Source organism: Hyaena hyaena, unplaced genomic scaffold (assembly GCF_003009895.1).
Source record: "Hyaena hyaena isolate Hyena2069 unplaced genomic scaffold, ASM300989v1 scaffold_385, whole genome shotgun sequence".
Classification (NCBI taxonomy): domain Eukaryota; kingdom Metazoa; phylum Chordata; class Mammalia; order Carnivora; family Hyaenidae; genus Hyaena; species Hyaena hyaena.
Window position 1 is genome coordinate 1465409 of NW_024081022.1, and position 20475 is coordinate 1485883.

The 20475-nt window shown below is 62.5% G+C and overlaps 1 protein-coding gene across 1 annotated transcript; it reads right to left on the reverse strand.

Moving 5' to 3' along the window:
- Window positions 1-4728: 4728 nt before the first annotated feature.
- INSRR (insulin receptor related receptor) lies at window positions 4729-19436 on the reverse strand. Its single transcript, XM_039251304.1, has 22 exons — window positions 19352-19436; window positions 15277-15828; window positions 13783-14086; window positions 13541-13683; window positions 13186-13330; window positions 12295-12509; window positions 11920-12046; window positions 10340-10578; window positions 9801-9968; window positions 9518-9713; window positions 9113-9154; window positions 8822-9042; window positions 8459-8595; window positions 8212-8374; window positions 7908-8013; window positions 7240-7292; window positions 6832-7061; window positions 6228-6338; window positions 5936-6095; window positions 5510-5639; window positions 5272-5406; window positions 4729-5054 (listed from the first exon to the last, which is right to left on the reverse strand). Exons 1-22 carry the CDS (start codon window positions 19434-19436, stop codon window positions 4814-4816), a joined length of 3903 nt encoding a protein of 1300 aa, XP_039107235.1. The 3' UTR covers window positions 4729-4813.
- Window positions 19437-20475: the final 1039 nt, after the last annotated feature.

Below are 20475 nucleotides of genomic sequence, written 5' to 3' on the forward strand. Positions count from 1 at the left end.
TCCCACAAGCCACGAGATCGTGACCTGAGCCAAAATCAGGAGTCGGACACTTGGGGCGCCTGGGGGGCTCAGTCGGTTAAGCGTCCAACTTCGGCTCAGGTCGTGATCTCACGGTTCATGGCTTCAAGCCCCGTGTCAGGCTTTGTGCTGACAACTCCAAACCTGGAGCCTGCTTCTGATTCTGTGTTTTCCTCCCTCTCTGACCCTTCCCTGCTCATGCTCTGTCTTTCTCTCTCAAAAATAAATAAACATTAAAAAAAGAAAAAGAGCCAGACTCTTAACCGGCGGCGCCACCAGGTGCCCCTGCCCTCTGCTGCTTTAGCTGCTTTGTAATTAAATCACCAAATGTCTGTTGAAAACGAATTCTGTGCTGGCGGGTGTGAGTTTCAGGGGCCACGGAGATAAGGAAGGCCAATCTGCCTGGGTCCAGGTTGTACGAGGCCAAGCAAGGCTTCAGGAAGGAGGTGTGGCGGGGAGCAGGTGATCCTCAGGATAAATGAGCAGGGGTGGGTGGAGGGGGGGGAGCGAATGGGTGATGGTGAGGGGCTTCGAGCTGTAGGGTCCTCTGGGGAGGGGTATGAGTGAGTGTGAATGAGCGTGAAGGGCAGGGAGCGGGAGCTCCGTCTTGGCACTGGGGAGCCATGGGGAGCTTTCAGCAGGGAAGCAGTGGTGTGGGAGGTCAGCTCCCAGCTTGCATGGCGCTGGGGCACTGGGTCCGCTCGCCCAGCAGTGTGACCCTCAGGGGCGGGGCCTGGCTTCGTTCGTCAACGTGCCTCCTTTCCCCAACACAGGACGACTGTCAGCATCTGCTCGGTGCTCAGGTGGTTTGGTGCTGGTGCCGGACAACCGTACGGCCGCCATTCCGGCCCATCAGGCCTTCCTGGCAGCCTTCCCCGGGGACCCAGCGCAGCGTGGGGCACCTCGGGGGCAGCGGGACACAAAGGATCACTGGGACTCTGAATCCCAGCCCGGTCAGCTGTTGGTTGTGGGACTTCGGGCAAGTTCCTTCACTTCCTCAGGCCTCAGTTTCCTCATCTGCAAAATGTCAGCCACAGTACGAAGGCCGCCAGAATGTTCCGTGTGTTAGAGCCAAGTGGAGGCTCGTAGGAGGTGTTCGGGGCACTTAGGCGCGGTCATCGGAGGGGATAACAGCCTCCAAGGGGCTGGTCACTCTCCTGTCCCCAGCCCCACCCCTCCCTTGTTCACTCCGCTCTGTATACTCAGGACTTCGACTGCAAACCGCACTCACGGGCTCCTTGCTGGCCGGTCTCTGCCAGGTTCTGCCCACAGGGACGTCTGCTGCTGAAACAGGGGAGGACTTGGCCCTCCTGTTGGCTTCCTTTTGAGGCTGCTGCCTCCTCCGAGCGCTGGATCCGAGGTCCGTCCAAGTTTCCAGACTCGACCCAGCCTCACCCGCCTGCTCTCACAGCCTGGATGGAGCTGCTCCCTGCCTTATCGGTGCTGGTTAGTGTGTCCCCTCCCGCGCCCGCCCTCGGAGTCCAGCGCTCGCCTTCAGGGTGTCTGTGGAAATGCACAGACGGTTAAGCATCTGACTCTTGATTTCGGCTCAGGTCATGGTCTGGCATGTCATGGGCTCGAGCCCCGCGTTGGGCTCTATGCTGACAGCACAGAGCCTGCTTGGGATTCTCTCTCTCTCCCTCTCTCTATGCCCCTCCCCAGCTTGCTCTGTCTCTCTCTAAATGAATAAATAAACTTAAAAAAAAAAAAAAAGAAATGCTATCACGATTCGATAGCAGCGATCGTCTGTGTGGCGCTCTCCAGCTCAGAGTGCTCCGCGTCCATTATTTTGTTTCAGCCCTTGGCCTTCCTTCCTGGGGGGCTCTCCCTCAGGTGAGGCTGCTTCCAAGAGAGGCCACTGTGCTCCTGTGCCATCCCCCAGTCTCTCAGAGCCCTGTCTTCCTCCTCCCTGCATCAGGGGTGATGCTGGCTGCACCCCTTCCCAGCTCCGTGTCTCCTTGTCTGAGATGCATGATCTGTGCACAAGCTCTCCTTCCTCTGCCTCCCAGAGAGGAAGACGCCTTGTCTCATTTTCTTGAGAACCTTCTTCATGGGCTCAGGATTTCTTCCCCACTGCCACCTCGTCTTCTGTGTATCCTTCACCCTCCCCCTCTCCCGCACCTCTGCCCGCTCCTCCCCCCCTCCTCCAGTTCTGCACAAGCATCTCCGGCAGTGACCAAGCAGAAAGCCTCCCTGCTGTTGCTCCCAAGGGCAGGGTGGGGGGAAGGGCCAGACCCATGGAGAGCAGAGGGCAGGGCAGGGGAGAGGGTGAGAGGTCCTGGGGTGGCATGCGGAGAGAGGTTCTGGGCTCCTGTCTCCCTGTCTGTCTGTCTCTGCTCTTACCGCCTCCCCAGCACCCATGCTTTCCTGTCCCGGCATAGAGAAGGCCCGGGGGTTCAGAGCTGCAGCTCTGGGGTGTTGGTGGGGAAGGAGGCCCCTGAACGAGCCCCGCTTTCTGTCCTAGGATTTCAGCCAACCTTGTCCTGGGACAGCCTCCCTTCTGTCCACTCGGAGAGCTTGCTTCTTACCGGCGCCCCCCTCCCCTCCCCCCAGGCTGCGGTGACAGCAAGGAAGGCAGAGAGAATGGCTCCTGGCCTGCTCGGTCTGCGAAGCCCAGCCGTTCAGATGTCCTGCCTTCCCAGGAACCGAAGGACGGAACATCCAAGCTGGGGCTGCAATATCTACCGTGGGCCAAGAGTCGGGCACGGGCTGTGTATCTCCCCGCTGTACAAGGAGAAGGGCAAATCCTCCTGAGTCAGGGTAATCCAGTATCCAGGCGACACTCGGAACCCCTGTCCCACGGCCCTTCGGGGGCCCTTTCCACAGCGAGGACCCTGGGACACTTAAGGGACACGTAAGCCCCTCTGAGAAGGGCAGGCGACATCCAGCACCGCACAGGTTAGGGGGTGTGGGTGGCGGGGAGGGCTTGACCCCCCTGCGGCCGTCCAGGCCTGTACAAGCGCTGGTGTGGCTGTGTGCTCTGTGTGGGTCTCCCTTGGGGCCCCTGTGTGGAATGTCCCCCCTTCTAGGTGGCCGGAGGCCTGTCAGAGACCGGGAACCGGGGGGAGAAGGTCAGCCTCCCCAGCTCCATTCTCCCTAACCTGTGGTTCCACCAGCAACCATTAGGGGGCACTGTTGCTTCAGCCACCAGTGACAGGCAGGGTCAGGGCGCTGGGGTCCAGCGGGACAGGTGGTCCTTGCCGCCGGCGTGGTGTAAATGAGTTGTGATTGCTGTCACCGGAATGGTCTCACTCAGGCTCACGCCCACTCTGCTCAGGCCCTGCTGTGGGTGTGCAGGGCACACGTGAGCAAATCAAGCCCTGAAGAGCAAACGTCCCCAGACGCGGGGTCCGCGGCAGCGTGTGGCGGCGTGGGAGCCAGGGCCCCGAGGCCTGGAGGCAGGAGATGCTGGCACGGAACGCTAAAGGGCCCTGAGCCGTGACCAGCCCCTTCTGCCTGCATCGTCTTCACCAAGGTTTTAAGTCCTTTATCTGCAGCTCTTCCTGGCATAAAAGCCTGGAAATGGACTCCCCTGGGCTCCTTCAATACGCCTCCGGGGCATCTCTGCTGCGGGTGATCTAAGGGAGCCAGACGCACAGACTCTGCTCGCTGTCCCTGCCCTGGCTGGGGGGGCGTCCAGCATGGGCTGGTCGTCAGGGCCCACCCCCCCACCCCCCCCCGCTCTGCCCACTGCATCTGTCCTCTGATGCCCTGGAGACGTGTGCCTGGAGGAGGCAGCGTGGGGCCACCTAACGATGAGGCGTGGGGGACGGGTGCGCAAGGCCGGGAGGCCAGAGGCAGTTTTCCTGCCAGGCTCAGCCACCTCTGGCTGCCTGAGCGGCAGCCACCGCCATGGCAACCCGGGCTGGTAGGTCCTCATGGAGGTGGTGTTTTGACAGCCGAGTATTTATCCTGTATCCTGGCCTCAGGGTCACCGCGCCAAGTCCCCAAGGAGGGAGGGAGGAAGTTCAGCCAGTGTTAACACCATATAGATGGAGAGATAATGGGCTGCCCGGGACCAGGGCACAGACAGACCTCAGCATTTATTGTACCTTCTCCAGTCTTCCCGTGAGAGGCAGGGGGTGGGGGGTAGGAGTGAGGGCAGGGAGGAAGCAAGGCTCTCAAAGCCTTAATCATCCTGGGGCAGGAGGGAGGTTGAGGGGAAGGGGCTGCCCCTGGGGAGGAGGGCGGAGGAGCACCAAACTTGGGGGGTTCCTGGGTGTGGTGAAGGAGAGGAGGAGGTGAGGGCGGGCTACAGGGCCAGGCTAGGAACCTGCTCACCCAGGCCTCTGCTCTCCCCGCACCCCTGGTGCATGGGGCAGAGGGGAGGAGGTGAAATGCAGATCTGAGAAGGGCAGTCGTGTAGACACCCCCTCCCCAGCCTCCCACACGTGGATAGAGAAGGTTCCAAGCCTCATGCAGTTGCTCCTCTGGTTTTGAGTGGGTTGACGGCCCCAGAGGTCCACAGGACATCCAGAGCTGAGGCGGGGGGGTGGGATCTCTGGACCCCGCCTTCTGGCTGGGTGGGCCCCCCTCCCCAGGCTGGACTTCACGTCCACTCCTCTTGCTGTGACCTTCCTCACCTTCTCCCGGAGAACTCAGACTCCTCCTACGGTGAGTCTGCTCCGCCCCCTCCGCCCCCACCCAATCCTCCTGCTCCCTGGCCCAGCCTGGGCCGCCCCCTGGCCTTTCTGAGCATGGCGCGGGGTGTGAATGTCTGCACACCCCAGGGCCTCAAAGGTCAGGAGCCTTCCTCTGCCCGTGGGAGGCCAGTCACCCAGGGAAGAGGGTGGCTTCAGTGCCCTGGGCCCCCGTTTTGGGGGCTGCAGTCTGAGGAGGCCCCTTCTGGGGTTGGTAGGGAGTCGGGCTTCGCCTCGGGCAGTGGGGCCCCCCGGGCCCCCCGGCACTCTGGGCTGTAGTAGAAGGAAAAGAGGCGGAAGGAGGGCCGCAGCTCCTCGCGAATGCTGTCCAGGATGTGGGTGAAGGTGGGCCGCAGGCGTGGGTTCTGTTGCCAGCAGCGGCTCATCAGCTCCTGCCTGGGGTGGGGGACAGCATGAGAAGAGGCCTCTGGTGCAAAGTGGGGTGCGGGGGCCTGCCTCGGGAGGGCCGCAGGGGAGGAAATGGGGTTGTAGTGGGGATTCAGAATGGGAAGGCTGAGAGCTGGGCACCGCGGGCAAAGAAGCATCAGAGGAGGCGGGGCCAGAATCGTGGGGGCGGGGCAGGGAAGATGGCATGGAGAGTGGGGGGACTCACAGCTGAAGGGGGCAGCTCTCCAGCTCCTCCAGCACCCCACCATCCATGACAAACTTGAGCACCTGCTCGTTGGACAGGCCCTGGTAGGGTTGTTCAGCCAGAGTCGCGATCTCCCAGAGCACCACACCAAAGGACCTGGGGGGCACGCAGGAGGGCCTGAGCCCAGCACCTTGCACCCAGGCCTCTGCCCAACCCCGCCTGCACACCCCCTGGGCCCTCTGCTCCAGCCAGGCCCCACCAGACATCCGAGTGGGTGGTGAAGATTCCGTCTTTGAGGGACTCGGGGGCCATCCAGCGCACGGGCAGCAGTCCTTTCCCACCCTTGCGGTAATAGTCCGTCTCATACACATCTCGGGTCATTCCAAAGTCTGCAAAGTGAAGGTGGACAGGGGTGGGGCCGCAGAACCGCACCCCAGCCCCTGCCCCGGCCCTCTCCCCCTCCACAGCCTCCAAGAATCCTGGAATGCGGGGGCTCAAAGAACCTCAGAGATCATCCCACCCCAACCACCCCACCCCTCTGGCCTTGGGCGAGAAGCCCGGGATCCAGGGGTGGGGGGGTGGCTGTTAGGGGCAGAGCTGTGGGCCACGCCTGGCTCTCCTAGTCTAGCTTAGGGAGAGTCCCTCCACTCCCCAGGCTGCCCCTACCCGCCTGCACCCTCTGTACCCCCGATCTTGACGGTGAAGTCCTGGGACACCATGCAGTTTCGGGCCGCCAGGTCTCGGTGCACGAACTTTTTGGCGGCAAGGTAGGCCATACCATCCGCAATCTCGCCAGCCATCTGGATCATATCTTCCAGGGCTGGCCGGGGGAGCCCTGGGTTGTTCTAGAGCCAAGAGAGGGGGCGGGTGAAGAAGGAACCAGGAGGTTGGACTCCTGCCCAAGGATTCCCCCACAACTGTGCCCAAGTCAACTCTAACTTCCCAGCCCCTTGGCCCAGGGTCTTTCTGGTCCCCACCTCTGCCTCGGGCCGCAAAGATCGAAGATGGCTCTTGAGGTCCCCACGGGTCATTAACTCCATGATGACCAGAGCTGGCTGGCCCTGAGACACCACACCCAGGAGACGTACCTGGGAGGGACAAAGAACCTGTCGCAGGTGCACCCAGGCTCCCCTTGACCCACCTGGCCAAAGTACTGACCTGCTGTGACCACAGCCTGACCCAGACACCACCCCTGACCCAACCATGACCATAGCCCTAATCCTGATCTAACAATGACCCTGACCCTAACCCATGACCTTGATCATAACCATCATTCCAATCTTCATGATTCACCCTGCTCTGACCTCGGTCCCAATCAGGATCCTAATAATGACACTCAGTATTGCTTCCCAACCATGACTGATCCCAGCCCCAGCCATGATTTTACCGTGGCCCCACCATGACCCGGTTTTGAGTCCAACCCTAACCATGACCTTTACCTCAGTTAGGATCTTAACCACAGTCCCAACCCTGACCTTGACGGTGCCCTGACCTCATCCTTGACCCTCCCTACCCTTCTTACCATATGACTTTCAGCCTAATTATGACCCTGCCCTGGCACTGACCCTGATCCTCCCTTACCACATGGTGACACTTGAACGCCTTCATGACGGAGGCTTCCTTGAGGAACTCGATGCGCTCTCGTGGGCTGGCCAGCTCGTTCACCGTCTTCAGGGCCACGGGTGTGGACCCCTCTCCAGCCTCAAGTCCTTGTGCCAGTCCCTCGTATACCATCCCAAAGGAGCCCTGGCCCAGTTCCCGGATTATGGAGATCTGCTCCCGAGGCACCTCCCACTCATCAGGGATGTACACTGTGGGGAGGTGGCGGTCACGAGGCAAGAACACTGCTGTGTGCCACAGCCCCGAGCACTTTTCTCCTCTTCGGAAGGGCTCGGGTCCCAAGGCTGCCTTCTCTAAGAAGGTGTCCGGGAGGTGTGCTTGGCCCGCCTCCGGTCTCCCACACCCCTGTCCACCCACTCCCAGACCTACTCTCAGAGGCGCTGAAGTACTCTGGGTTCACGGAGGCATACAGGGTGCTGTTTCTGCAAAGGGAGGTGAGGGGGTCAGGCTAGAAGTGTCCCCGGGAAGGAAGGAGCAATGTCAGAGGACAAAGAGGAGGGAGGTTACTGACCACACTCCCATCCCAGATCAGGGGTGACCCTGGGGGTCCCTACGCACGTTCCAAGCCCTGGGATCTGGGCTCTGACGGGCTAGGAACGGGGAGGACCGGGGTGGAGCAGCCCCTGCCTGCTCAGGCGGTCCTCGGCACCCAGCTAAGCAAAATCCTGCCTCCATCGCCCTCCTGTGTTCAGCCCCAGGAGCATCTGCTACCGACTGATCCAGGGCACATGGTGAGGCTCCTGTCACTTCCCCTGCAGGCTGAGAACGTGGTGACCAACAGTCCCTGTGTGCCCAGACCAGGGAGTCCTAGGAGGCGGGCCTTTCACTGGTAAGGTCGGGAAAGTTGCCGGTAAACTGGGGTGAGCGGTCACCCCCTGAAAGGCGTGTCTCCTCCATGCTGCCCTCAGGGGATAAGTTAGGGCTCTAGGGAGTCCTCTGTGCTGTCTCACCTGTCATCCTCTGACTGCACACTGACCTTGTGATGAGGGTTCAGGGGGAGAAGGGGGAGGGGACCCAGTAAGACTGGTCATCATCACCTCTTCCTGCCGTAGAAGAAACCGAGGGCAGCAAGAATGACGAGCAGCATGAGCCCCACGGGGGTGACAGTGAGAAGGACGCGCAGCCCCCCGGAGTCTTCCTCCTCTGGTGGTCAGAGGGCAGCAGGTGGTAGGGTCAAAGATGGAGAAGTCAGAGAGCAAGGGACACTTCTCCTCTCACAAAGGGAAATGAGAGCAGGGGAGGAATACGGTGGAGTGGCCTTGGCTTCCACAACCATAGATGGGGCCGGGGACCCAGGTGGGGCTGCTCGGAGGGCAGGTCTGGGCCAGAGGCTATGCACACCTGGGCCAGGGATGTAGAAAGCGATACTCTCTGTCCAGGATCCGTTGCCAGCCAGCGAGGTTGCCCGAACTCTGGCGGAGTAGTTTCCGGGGGGCAGAAGGGCCAGGTGGACCCCCCCAAACTTGGCATATCGCAGGCGGGACACGCACAGCACGGTGGCCTCCTGAGGACAACATCGAACAGTTGGCTGCGAAAAGGATGGAGGCAGAAACTGGGTCCGGGTTAGGGGGCCCCCTGGGGTACCTACCTCTCCCAAGCGGCGGTATTTGATTTCATACTTGAGGATGAGTCCGTTGGGGTCCGGGGGTTCGAGCCAGCGCAGGAGGACACTGCTCTTGCTGGCTGCCTCCCAGGCCACCTTCCCTGGGATGCCATCGGCTTCTCCTGTGGGAGAGGGCAGCAGGCAGTCAGGTCTCAAGTACTTACTTTCACCTTCATGTTCAAACCCAAGGGGGTCACCCTGGGAGGTTCCAGGAAGCTCTAGGATTATGCGAACTTGGGGACTCGGAAGGGTGAGCAGAGGGAGGTCGGACTCGCTAGCTGGAGCACTAATTGGATAGAGTCCTTGGGGTCAGTGGGGGGGGGCGGAGTAGAAGGTGGGGTCACCTACTGTGGGGCATGGTGCGGGCAAAGACGAAGGTGGCCGCGCTGCAGCCCACGGTGTGCGCCGCGTGGTTGCAGGCGTGGATATCGATCCGATATTCCGTGAAGTGGCGAAGGCCACTCAGCACTGCTCGCTCCCGGGGCACTTTGTCCTCCTGGATCTCGAAATCTGAGCTGTTCCCCCCAAGCCGGAGCGCCCCGGCTGCCCGGCGGTGCCTCCCTGAGTCTCTGGGGAGTGCGCGAGTCAGAGCCAAGGCGGCGGCCCGGGACCCCCGCCCCTCAGTCCCGCCCCGCTCACCTGTGAGGGCTCTTATTGATGGACGTCACCTTCCAGGGGGATCTGGGGAGACCGGGATGGGCGGGGTCAGCCCCGCCCGCAACGCGTCCCCATCTGGGCCCCGCCCTCACCCCTCCAGCCGGACCCCTCTCCGCGGCCCCGCCCCCACTCTTCCAGCCAGACCCGCCCCTCCGCCGCCCGGCTCACATTCCCTCTAGCCAGACCCGCCCTTCCGCGGCTCCGCCCCCAGTCAGACCCGCCCCTCCGCGGCTCCGCCCTCCCGTCAGACCCGCCCCCCGCGGCTCCGCCCCCCTAAGTCAGACCCGCCCCTCCGCGGCTCCGCCCCCGCCCCCGAGTCAGACCCGCCCCTCCGCGGCCTGGCCCCTCAGGCGCTCGCGGTGGGGAGGGGCCCGCGTCGCGCCGCACTTGGGGATGGTGATGGCGTTATGCAGAAAGTTTTCGAACTTCTTCTGGAACGAGGCTTCTTGCGCCTCCAGCGGTGGCAGGACCTGCCCGGGAGGTGGGTGCTGGCAAGGGCAGCAGCCGGGCTCCGTCTCGGCTTCGAGTTCCGCGTCCTCGCGGTCGAAGCGCAGGTCGCTGTTGCTGGTGGGCAGCCGCAAGCCTGGCGCGACGCAGGGAAAGGCGGTTAGACGCACGGCGCCGCGGCCCCCGCCCCAACCCCTCCGGCCCGCGCCGCTGCCCTGCCCACCGCGGTGGCAGTAGTCGTTCAGGTAGAGGTCGCCGTCCTCCGCGAGACGCTGCCACAGCACCAGGTAGTAGGTGAGGTTCCCGTTGCGCTGAGTCGGTGGCTTCCAGCGCACCAGCAGGTGGGACGAGGAATTGGACGTGGAGATGACATCCTGGGGCACCGTGGGCGCTGGGAACGTAAGTGGGGTACAGCTGAGGGGCCGCGGGATCCCCCTTTCAAATACTGTCTGGGAAGGGGCCCCTCTCTTTCTCCCAAGGAATTGGTGACCCGCAAACTCCCTGGAACTCAGAATCCTGGCCTCCCCTTTCCCCTCAAAGGCCCTTGAACTGGCTCAAGTGTTCCCCCTTCACTCTCTCCCAGCCACCGCCTCCCTAGGACCCGGGCGGATGCCCCCTGTTCTTTCTAGGACTCTAACATCTGGCTTCCCCATCTCCAGGGGCCAGGTGTTCCGTTACCCAGCTTCTCTATGTCTCTATGTCCCTCCTTCTCCTTCGGACTCAGGCACCTAGCTCGCACCCCCTTCTAAGTCTTCAGCCTACCCGCTGGCAGGGTTCGGAGGTAGACGATGGGGCTCTGGGCTCCCTGGTGGGGGCTGTCCTCGGCCGTGGTCAGGGTGATGGCCCGCACGAACACCGCGTACTGAGTCCAGGGCTTGAGGGGGGCTAGAGTCACCCCTGGCTCCTGGGCGCGGCTTAGGGGCAGCTCCACATCCAGCAGGTTCCAGCTCTGGGTCCCGCAGGCATCGGGGCCTATGTGCTCCGTGGCATTCTGGAACGGGCTGAACATCCCGCCCCCTGGAACTGAGGGGTGGCTCAGCCCCACCCCAGTGCTTAGCACCCCCTCTTCTCTGAACCACCTGGAGACTGTCATTGTCATTCTCCTTCCAGTATGCATGAAGGCACCCCGCTTTTGGGGGGGCACCCACTGAGTGGGTCCAGCTCAGAGCTGGAACTGGGCCAGGACCCACAGCCTGTGTGGGAGCGAGCCCAGTCGCAGCCATGCTGCAAGGCGCCGACCGTAGGGGAGCTTCCTGAAGGACTGCTAAGAGTCTCCACCTTTTGAGCCCAGAGCCAGCTGGGTACAGTTGTGTAGATTGTGAGCTGCACAAGCCAGGCAGGGGGTGCCATGTACATTGCAGCCCACGTTAGTGCCCCTCAAAGTGTGGTCCACGGACCAGGAGATTCAGCATTATCTGGGAGCTTGCTAGAAATGCAGATTCTTGGGCCCTACCCAGGTCTAAGTGAATCAGAACCTGTGGGGATAGGGCCCAGGAATCTGCATTTAACAGTCTCCAGCTCCCCCTGCTAGAGACCTTCACCTACCACTGAGGCCTAGGAGAGCCTTGGCCGTTTGACCAGGCCGCCCACCATTGACCCCCTTCCTCTCAGGCCAGGCCCTGTGCTAGTGGGAAGGTAAGGGCTCTCGGTTTTAGTTCCCAGGAACCGCTTCCAAGCCAGGTGGTTCCATCTTCTGCCTCCCATAGACGGGGCTACTCCTCACTGCTGCCCTCCCAGCCCCACCTCTCTCCTCTAAGAATTTCAGTTTTGATTCCTAGCCATGCTTTTGGAGAAATACTTCCTGTGGTCGAACCACTGCCTCCCCCCCCCCCCCGCCCCCCGCGCTGGTCAGTACACTCTCTCGGAAGAAAAGAGCAGCCTGTCCTTGGCTGTCCCTGCTCCCTCCCTTCCTCCGGCTTTAATGAAATGCTGGCAAAGCTACGCATAAAACTGGCCAAATTAGTGGGTACTCCCCAAACCGCTGCTGGGGCAGGAGCATGTGGTCAGTACAGAACATTAGCATAGTGAATTAAAGTTTAATTATCCATGCCTTCCCAGCGGGGCTCCTGTCCTGGTCTCTCGGAAGTCCTGACTGTTCTCTCCAGTTCACTGGGGAGGTGAAACTGAGGCACGGAGGGATGAATAAAGTGAGGGGACAACCAGACGTGGGCCCTGCAAGCGAGTGCGACGTGGAGGTCCTGGCTCCTGGGCTCTGCACAGCCCCCCGCAGCGCTCTGCCCTTACCTGACTGCTTTTGTGAATGGATTGGGCGGGGCCGGTGTGGCCCCACCCCTCGGTGGCCCCGCCCCGCCCCCAGCGCTGGCCCCGCCCCCGGCACTCACGACTCCTTGTAGTACACGATGAAGCTGAGCAAGTCCCGAGCCTCCAGCGGCTCGTAGCGCTCCCAGCGCAGCAGGATGCTGTCGGCCTGCGTCACGTTGGACACGAAGCGCAGGGTGCGGGTCTGGCCTGGGCGGGGCGGGGGTCAACACTAGCTGTCAACCGCGTTCCTCTCTGCCTGAGCCACCTACTTCCGAGCCCCCACCCTGACCCCGCGGCATCCCCCCCCTCCCCACGGCCTCCGAAGCGAAAGTATCTAAGGGTCCTGGTCGAGCGCCCCCTCCCGCCCGGGTGCGTGTCTGGTGTGTTTCGGCGCGCCCGCCCGCCCGGGCTTTCGGAGGGTCGTGTCCCCCCGGGGTTGGGGTGTCGGGCCTCACAGGCGGCGCGGTCTCCGTTGGTGCGGGGATTAATCTCGGCCTTGTTTTGGCGTCCCCGCGTGCCGGTCACCTCCTCCAGTCGGTAGATGTGCTCCAAGCAGAGGCGCGGGTTGAAGGCGAAGTAAATCTTGCCCACGGGAATGGTGAGCCCCGCAGCCACCCAGGGCCCCAGCTGCTGTAGGTTCTGGTTGTCCAGCACGTACAGAGTGTAGTTCCTGGGGGCGAACAAGGGACCTTGCTCTGCACGAGAGGAGGGGGCAAGGGTGGGGAAGGGGGGCGCCTTATGGGTTCCTCCTGGAGGGGCTGTCTTTGCTGGGGGCACAGGGGAGTACAGGCACTGAGCCTGGGGCTCTGCCTCTGCAGCTGGAGTGTGGGGACCCCTGGGGGCCCCTGGCTGTTCCAGGGAGACATGAAAAACCACTTGGCTGGATGGTAATTTAAAACATTCTCTGTATTTTGACAAATCTGGCTACCTTACAGGCAGGCCTTGCCTGTAAGGCCTTGCCTGGTAGATGGCAGGGATGGGTTTCAAACCTAGGCTCTTGCTCTGCAGCTGAGAGCATCAGATAACAATGATAGCCAACCTACGTAGAGTTTGGTGTCGCTGTAATTTATATGGTAGGTACCGTGTTCTAGGCACTGTTGTAAATGCTTCATACATAACCTAAGTAACATTCACAACAGCCCTACGAAATAAGTAGTGTTCTATTAACCCCATTTCACAGATAAGAACATTGAGGACCAGAGAACTTCAGTAACCTACTCGGTGTCACACAGACAGTACGAAACGGAGCTGTTTCCGGAGCCCATGCTCTTTGCCACTGTTTCCGGAGTGTTAGGGACAAGGAGTTGTGATGGGGGTCAGGTCAGAGGCTGTTTCTGACCCCTTACCCATCCACCATGGCGTCTCCCCGGATTAGTTTGAGGTTCTTGAAGAAGCCCAGGGACACGAGGGCGAAGGAGTGCTTGATTTTGAGGAAGCCGGTGATGGTCTCTATCAGCCCCAGGCTGTGCTGTAGCTCCAGCTCTAGGTTGTCTGGAAATGGGGAAGCCAGGGCTGGAGCAGCGCAGGGGAAGCGACAGGTCCATACGGGGTGGGGGAGCAGGGGGCGTTGCTGAATGGGGGCACAAGGAGGGGGGGCCCCTCAGGACTGGGACCCAGGGTGATGGACAGTGGTGCCTTAGCTGGGTCGCTGTAAGGGCGCGTGGCCAGGAGGAGAGGCGTGGCCCTGGCGCGGGTACTAACAGCCCTGGCGAAGATTGACGATGAGGCTCCCCTCCACGTGGGTGCAGCCCACCAGATCCTGTGCGGCCTGGATGGAGTCGATGGTCTTGGTGCCCACCTTGCACTCTTTGGGGCACAGCCCCTCACACTTGCGGCAGAATATGCTAGCAGGGGCAAGTGGAGGGTGCGGAGTGAGCCCTGGGCCAGCGTGGACCTCCTCGCTGATCCAGGAGTGTCCCCCACCCCCCACCCCCTACACTCACCTGCTACCGTTACGGGTGAAGCCCGGAGGGCACTGGGCCAAGCAGCTGCCCTGGTGGATGCCAAAGGTGGAGGCGCGACCGGGCACAGAGCGCAGGCTGGCGCAGCGCTCCGCCGTGACACAGCGCCAGGACTCATGCTGGTAGGTGCCTGGAGGGCAGGCCCGGTGGCAGGCACCCTGGAAATAGAGGTGGCGACAGGCGACGCAGGCACGGGGGTCTTCTGGCCGGCTGCAGCCCCCCAGGCATTCGACATGGCAGCACTCAGCCGCAGCTGTGCAGGCCAGCCCGTGGGGACAGGGACACACTGTGGAAAGAGCGCCGTGTTAGGTCTTCCCCGCCCCCCTTGGTTCTGGTGTCACCCCCCCCGGGATAACACTCTTAGTCTGCACCCGGATTCCTCTGATTCCCGTGGCACGGGGTCGCTGGCTCTCTCTTCCTCAGATGGGTTCCCGAGGACAAGGACCACGGCCCCTCTCTGTGGCTCCTCCCTCCACGGTGCCTGATCAGGGACGTCATAACTCAGGCCAGAGCAGTGACCTTGTCCCCCACGGCTGCTTCTCCTCTGCCTGCTGTCCTGTCTGGGCCTGGGCTCACATCATCACTGGGCGTGGTGCCAGGGCGAGCCTGCCAGCTTCTCCCGGGCACTGAGGCCCGGGGCCAGCGGGCCTGGGAGTGTGTTCGAGGTGGGGCCGCCGCTGCCCATGCGGCCCATGCCCTGCCCACACCTCCTCCCTCCCCAGCTCTCGGCCCTGGGCAGGAGGCGGCCCCAAGCAGCAGCGGGCGGGTTTGGGGCTGGGGGCCCAAGGCCTGTGAACTGTCCGTGGTGGCAGCTCGCTGTCTGTGGGAGCGGGGCGGGCGGTGGGGGTCAGCCGGGGCGTGTTGACACTGTACACGGGAGAAGACGTGCAGCGACTGTGTTTACAGCCAACACGGAGGTATCGGGGAGGCGGGGCCCGGCGGATACAGCAGGCGTCTGGTTACTCTTCTCCGAAGCAGAGGCTTTGGGGTGAGGGAGCGGACCTCCTGGTGGTTGGGGACCCTAGATCTGCTCCAAGCCTCCGGAAGGTCCTTCTTTTCTCCCCTGTAGCTTCGGCTTCCCCCCGCCCATCATCCCTCCTTATTTCACTTCCCCTTTCGCTCCACTCCCTTCCCTCTTTCGGTTTTCTCTCTGCGCACCTGACTGCAGTTTAGGCCTTAGAGTCCTGCTGGCGTGTGCCGCCCGTGCTGCGGCTGCTTGTATCGGGACAGAGAACTCCCGCGTGGCCCAGGCACTGCCCTAGTGCTTATAGACTAGCTCACGAAGCCACCTGGGTTATCTAACTGCTCTAGCCTCAGTTTCCTCATCTGCAAAGCAGGAACAGCAAGGACTGTCTGCCTCGCAGGACAAGTGAACCTTAAGGGAGCCAGTGGCAGAGTGAGGACACGCACTGTCCTGGGGCCACCCGCCACCCTGCCTGAGCTCCCCTCCCCGTCGTGTTCTGGGCCAGCGCCCACCTCTCTGGCAGTGGCTGGAGGTCCAGCATCTGTAGTCGGTGTGCCCACTGAAGGTGGTCCTGGCACACGGCTCGCCGCTGGCGCCCAGCACGCCGGGGCACACGTCGGCACACTCCTCGCCCAGCTTGTTGCCCACGATGTGGTTGGCACCGGGCGACGGCTGCAGCAGGCCCCAGTCAATGGTGGACAGGTGGCAGAGCTCCTGGTTCTTCTCGATGCGCACGGCGCCCCGCAGCACGGCGCCCAGCGCCGGCAGCCCCACGTCGCGCAGGTGCGGCATCTCGTAGATGACCAGCGCGTAGCCCAGGAAGAGGCGGGCCCCGCGGACCACGGCCAGGTTGGGGAAGAGGTCTCGCAGGCTCTCCAGGCCGTAGACCCGGAAGAGGAGCAGGTAGTCTGTGACCTGCGTGAGGCGCGGGAAGCTGAGGCCACGGAAGTCCTCGCCCGTGGCCGTGAACATGAGCAGGATCTGCAGATGGCCCTCCACCACACTGCAGTTCTCCAGCCGCCGCAGCTCCGCCACCTCCGAGCGGATATCCAGGCTGGGGCACACTGTGGGCACAGGGGGCAGGCGGCCGTCAGCACACCGTGCGCTGAGCTCCCCGTCCCGCCCTGGCAGGATAATAATAATAATTATTATTATTAATAAGCGCTGCTGGAGGAGGGTACCCCCTGGGAGCGGGACACACGTGGGAGCAGGGCTGCGCTCTGGACGCAGGGTGGGCTCCTCCCTGGGCCTCAAGGCAGCTCAGAGGACGTCCACCCGGTGGGTCAACCTGGACCAAAGTGAGCTTTCCCCTCCCCAGCCTGCTTCATGCCTGCGGTCAGGGTGACGACTCCCTCCCTCCGTGTCCCAGGGCCTGTGGGCTCCACCTTTAAATTACAGCATATGCTGCTGGCACCGTGCAGTTCTCCTGGGTTGACATCAGTGGCCTCCCAGATGCCCCCCCGCCCCCGCCTCTGCCCTTGTCCCCTCCTGGTCCCTTCACTCTATAGGCAAAGGGATCATCTCAATACACAAGTTGGATGACATTCCTCCACAGCTCACAACCCCCTGGTGGCCGCATCTCCCTGATTAAAAGCTCAGGCCCTTATGCCTTCCCCTTTGCCACACCGACCTCTTTGCTGTTCCTCAAACTAGCCAGCCAAGCTTCTGCCCTGAGGTCTTGGCACATTCTGTTCCCTCTGGCTGAAACACTGTTCCCTATGCATGGTCCTTCACCTTCTTTAAGTATCCGCTCAGATGTCACCTCCTCAATGAGGACTTCTCGGACATCCCTTTAAATACTCCCTACCCCCTTTCCTACTTAACTTTTCTCCTTAAATCTTAACGTTGGCTGATGTCTGAGTTGCTTGTTTTGATTACGGTAAGTTCCAGAAGGGCTGGGGTCTTTTGTGTATGTAATTCATCACTGTACCCTTGGTGTCTGGGCCAGCGTCTGGCCCAAAATTGGGGCTCAGTAACCAAGTGATGAAGGAACGAATGAATGCTACGACTCGGAGGCAGAGCCTCATGTCTCCCACTACCTTCCCGGGCCTGAGGGAGCTTGACGTCTGGTCCCCGCATTGGTTTACTCTCTAAGGGACGTCCGTGGCTCCCATTGCCGAAAGTTCCAATTAAAGTTTGGCGGCCTGACATCCAGGGGGCTGATAAATGGGTCCTCGCTAATGTCTCCAAGCCTCAGGAAGGTTCCTGGGCCTGGTCACACGCTCAGCTCTTGTCCTGCAAACCTCGGGTCAAGGCCGCCCGCTGGCCCCGATCCCCTGACCCGAGTTAGTCACTTCCCCTGCAGGCTGGCCAGCACTCGCTGTAGCGCCCCCGGAACACAGGGCCTCACCCCACGGCTGCTGTCTGCGTTTGTGTCACCCCTCCAAGAACGGGGCCTCCTGAGGGCAGGGCCCTTGTTGGCTGGCACTGCGTCCATGGAGCTCAGTTCAGGGCTGCGTCCACCGGGCACTTAGGGGCCATGGTTTGAATTGATGAACATCTGATTCCCAGATCCGCTCCTCCCCTGGGGACCCAGGTGTGTCTGGCTTCTTCAGACCCACTTTCCTTTCTCTCCCCAAGGCACCTGAGACCCGTCCCCTAAGCGGGCTGGGCACCCGGTCCAAGCACTGTCATTTGCTCCGGAGGATCCCTTCCAGGTTGGAAGATTCAAGTCTGAATTCTTCAGCTTGTCATTCATGCCCTGGTACTCTAGATCCTGCTCCCCACTTCCTGCCTGGCTCACAGCGGCACCGCACCCCCACAGACCCCTGCCCCCCCCACAGACCCCTGCACCCCCAACAGACCCCTACAGCCCCATACAGATCCCTGCACCCCCACACAGACCCCCACACCCCCACACAGACCCCCACACCCCCACACAGACCCCTACTGCCCACACAGACCCCACACCCCCACCCAGACGCCCGCAGCCCACACAGATCCCCACACCCCCACACAGACCCCTACAGCCCACACAGACACCCACACCCCCACACAGACCCCCACACCCCACACAGACCCCAATACCCCCACACAGACCCCCGCACACCCACACAGACCCCTACACCCCACACAGACCCCAATACCCCCACACAGACCCCCGAACCCCCACACAGATGCCCGCAGCCCCGCACAGACCCCCCGCACCCCCACACAGACCCCCACACCCCACACGACCCCTGCACCCCATGCAGACCCAGGCCCAGCCCCTGGCAAGGAGGGCGGTGGGCAGGCAAGGTGGGCTCCCTGGGGCTTACATCACACCTTCACCCTGTTGTCATTAATGTCCCTGTGCTTGGCTCTCCCCAGTTGCTGTGTGTGTGTGTGTGTGTGAGAGAGAGAGAGAGAGTGTGTGTGTGAGAGAGCACAAGCAGGTACACATTCACATGCACAAAAAGAGAGAGAATGAGAAAACACTTCTAGCCCCTCCAGGCAAAGGCCAATCAGGCTCCAAGGCGCCCACATGCCACTTCCCATCATGCCCCTGCCTCTCCAGGGCTCCCCTGATGGGAGTCATTTGGAAAAACAAATCTACGACCTTCACGGATTAACCCCTGCCTGCCTCCCGTCAGGACCCGGCCCTGCACAGAGCTGCGCTGGGAACAGGACACCTGGGCCCCCGGATCAAACAACCAAACACCCCACCCTGTCTCCGCCCAGGGACGTGCTCCCCTCCGGACAACGGGGCTCAGGGCTGGCATCTGTGTGCCCTGTCCTGGCCCAGCAGTGGGGGGGGGGGGGGGAGGGGCTCTCCCTTGCACGCAGTGCCTTCCCGACCCCAACCCTTTGCGGCTCTCCTCTGTCTCCATAGGAAGGGGAGACTGACTCCTCCTGGAAGCCCTCCATCTGAGGGCACCACAGGGCCCCTCGGGTGGGCATGGAGCACTGGACCCCTGCCCCCACCGCTGCCTCAGTCTGGAGGGGAACGGTGGGATGAGGAAGGGCACACTCTCAGTCCTTCCTCCTTTTGAATCTCGCACGCTCAGCTCGTGTCTCTTCCTCCCTGGCTGCCCGCCCCCCCGCCCGCACACCCATGAGGGCCTCTCGGTCTGTGGTCCTCTCTCCCCAGCTGTGCACGTGGGAAGAGTCTGTCCTGGAGCACTAACTGGCCTGGGCCCAGTGGAGTGGCCCTAAGTGTGGGGGACACGGGACCAGGCCCTGGGCAAGCGCTCAGGGCCCCAGTCCAGCTTTCCCTCTCAAGTCTCTGAACCTCAAGTTTCCTGTCTGCACAATGGGTTCATTACTTCATAGTGCCTACTCTCAGCTATCCATCCCCTCCCTGCACCCTAGAAATGACCCCTGAGACTCTCCCCCTTGAGCCGTTCTCTGGAATGGAGGACCTCTCTCCATCTCTCTGTTTCAAGGTTCTTCTCACATCCTAGGGAGCGGAGGGGAAAACACAGTAATGTGGGGAACGAACTGCTCTTCCTGGTGGGAAGTCCTTCTGAGAGCCCCCCCCCCCTTTTCCATCTTCATGCAGCAGGTAAACGGTGGTTTGGCCTCTGGCTGGCTGGGGGGTGGGGGAGGGCAGAGATGGGGCTCCAGGAGGCAGCACTGGGGGATTCACCCTCTAGCTGGGGGACTCACCCTCTAGCGTGTCCAGGCCAAATCCCAAGGAGAGGCGGACTGCAAGCAGGCACGCTACCCACCGGCACAGGCTGGCCATTGCCATTGTCCAGGCCTGGCTTCTGCAGATGGCTCTGGGGACGAGAAGGGTCTGGCAGGCCCTAAGGGACACAGAGACGCAGGCTTCAGAGGGGAGGGCAGGGTGGGGGCCCACGAGGGGGAATCCCACAGGGAAAAAGGGAATGAGAGCCACGGAGACACAAAGACAGTGACAGGCGCTGGAGGCAGACTCAGTCGGAGCCCAGAGACTGATGAGGACAGAGGTGCGACAGCAGCAGACTCAGGGAGGGAAAGTCAGGCAGGGAGCAGAGCCAAAGGCGTCCACGCCGCCTGCCGACCCGGAGCCAGCGCGGCGAGGAAGCCGGGGAGCCTGCCCCGGAGAGAGCGGCGCGGACTCGCCCGGGAGAGAGTTCGGGAACCCCACTGGCCGCTGGGCGGCTGGGCGCCGGAGCGGAGCGAGCATCCGGTGGCCGCACCTGGCCGCGGGATCTCCGGGCGCTTCGGGGCCGCGCCCAGCGCCCGCCCTCCGCGCCCCGGGGCGCAACGGATTGGCTTGCAGGGACCGCCGGGGTCTCTCCGCCCTTCCCGCCAAGCCAAAATATTTAGCCTGACAACTGAGGGGGCACAGGTCTGTTGGGGAAATAAGGCCCAAACACAGGGGGGTGGTAGAAGCGAGCTCGCCCAAGGCCCCTGCGGACTCGCTCACGTGCGCCCGCGCTGCCGCCTGGAGTTGGGGTGGGGGCGGGGGCGGGGGAGTAAGTTCTGCCGCCCCGACACCTGCTGGGCGGCTTCTGGCGGCCCCGACCCGGCCGAGCGAGCCTGCTGAAACCTGGCGGGAACGCGAACCGTGTCCTTAACATTCAAGCCGTTCCTCTCCGAGCCCCTCGCCGCCCACCCGGGGGCACCGCCCCCGCTGTCGCGCGAGGATCCGTCCCCCCCAAGTCCCTCGACTCCGACCAAGACCCTGTGCGCCCACCTCCGTCTGGTCGCCTTCCCAAAGCAGGCCGCCGGTCGGGCGGTCGGGCGGTCCCCGCCCCGGGGCTGGGGCACGGTCTGCGCTGGGGGCCTGGCGGGCCCCTCCAGGG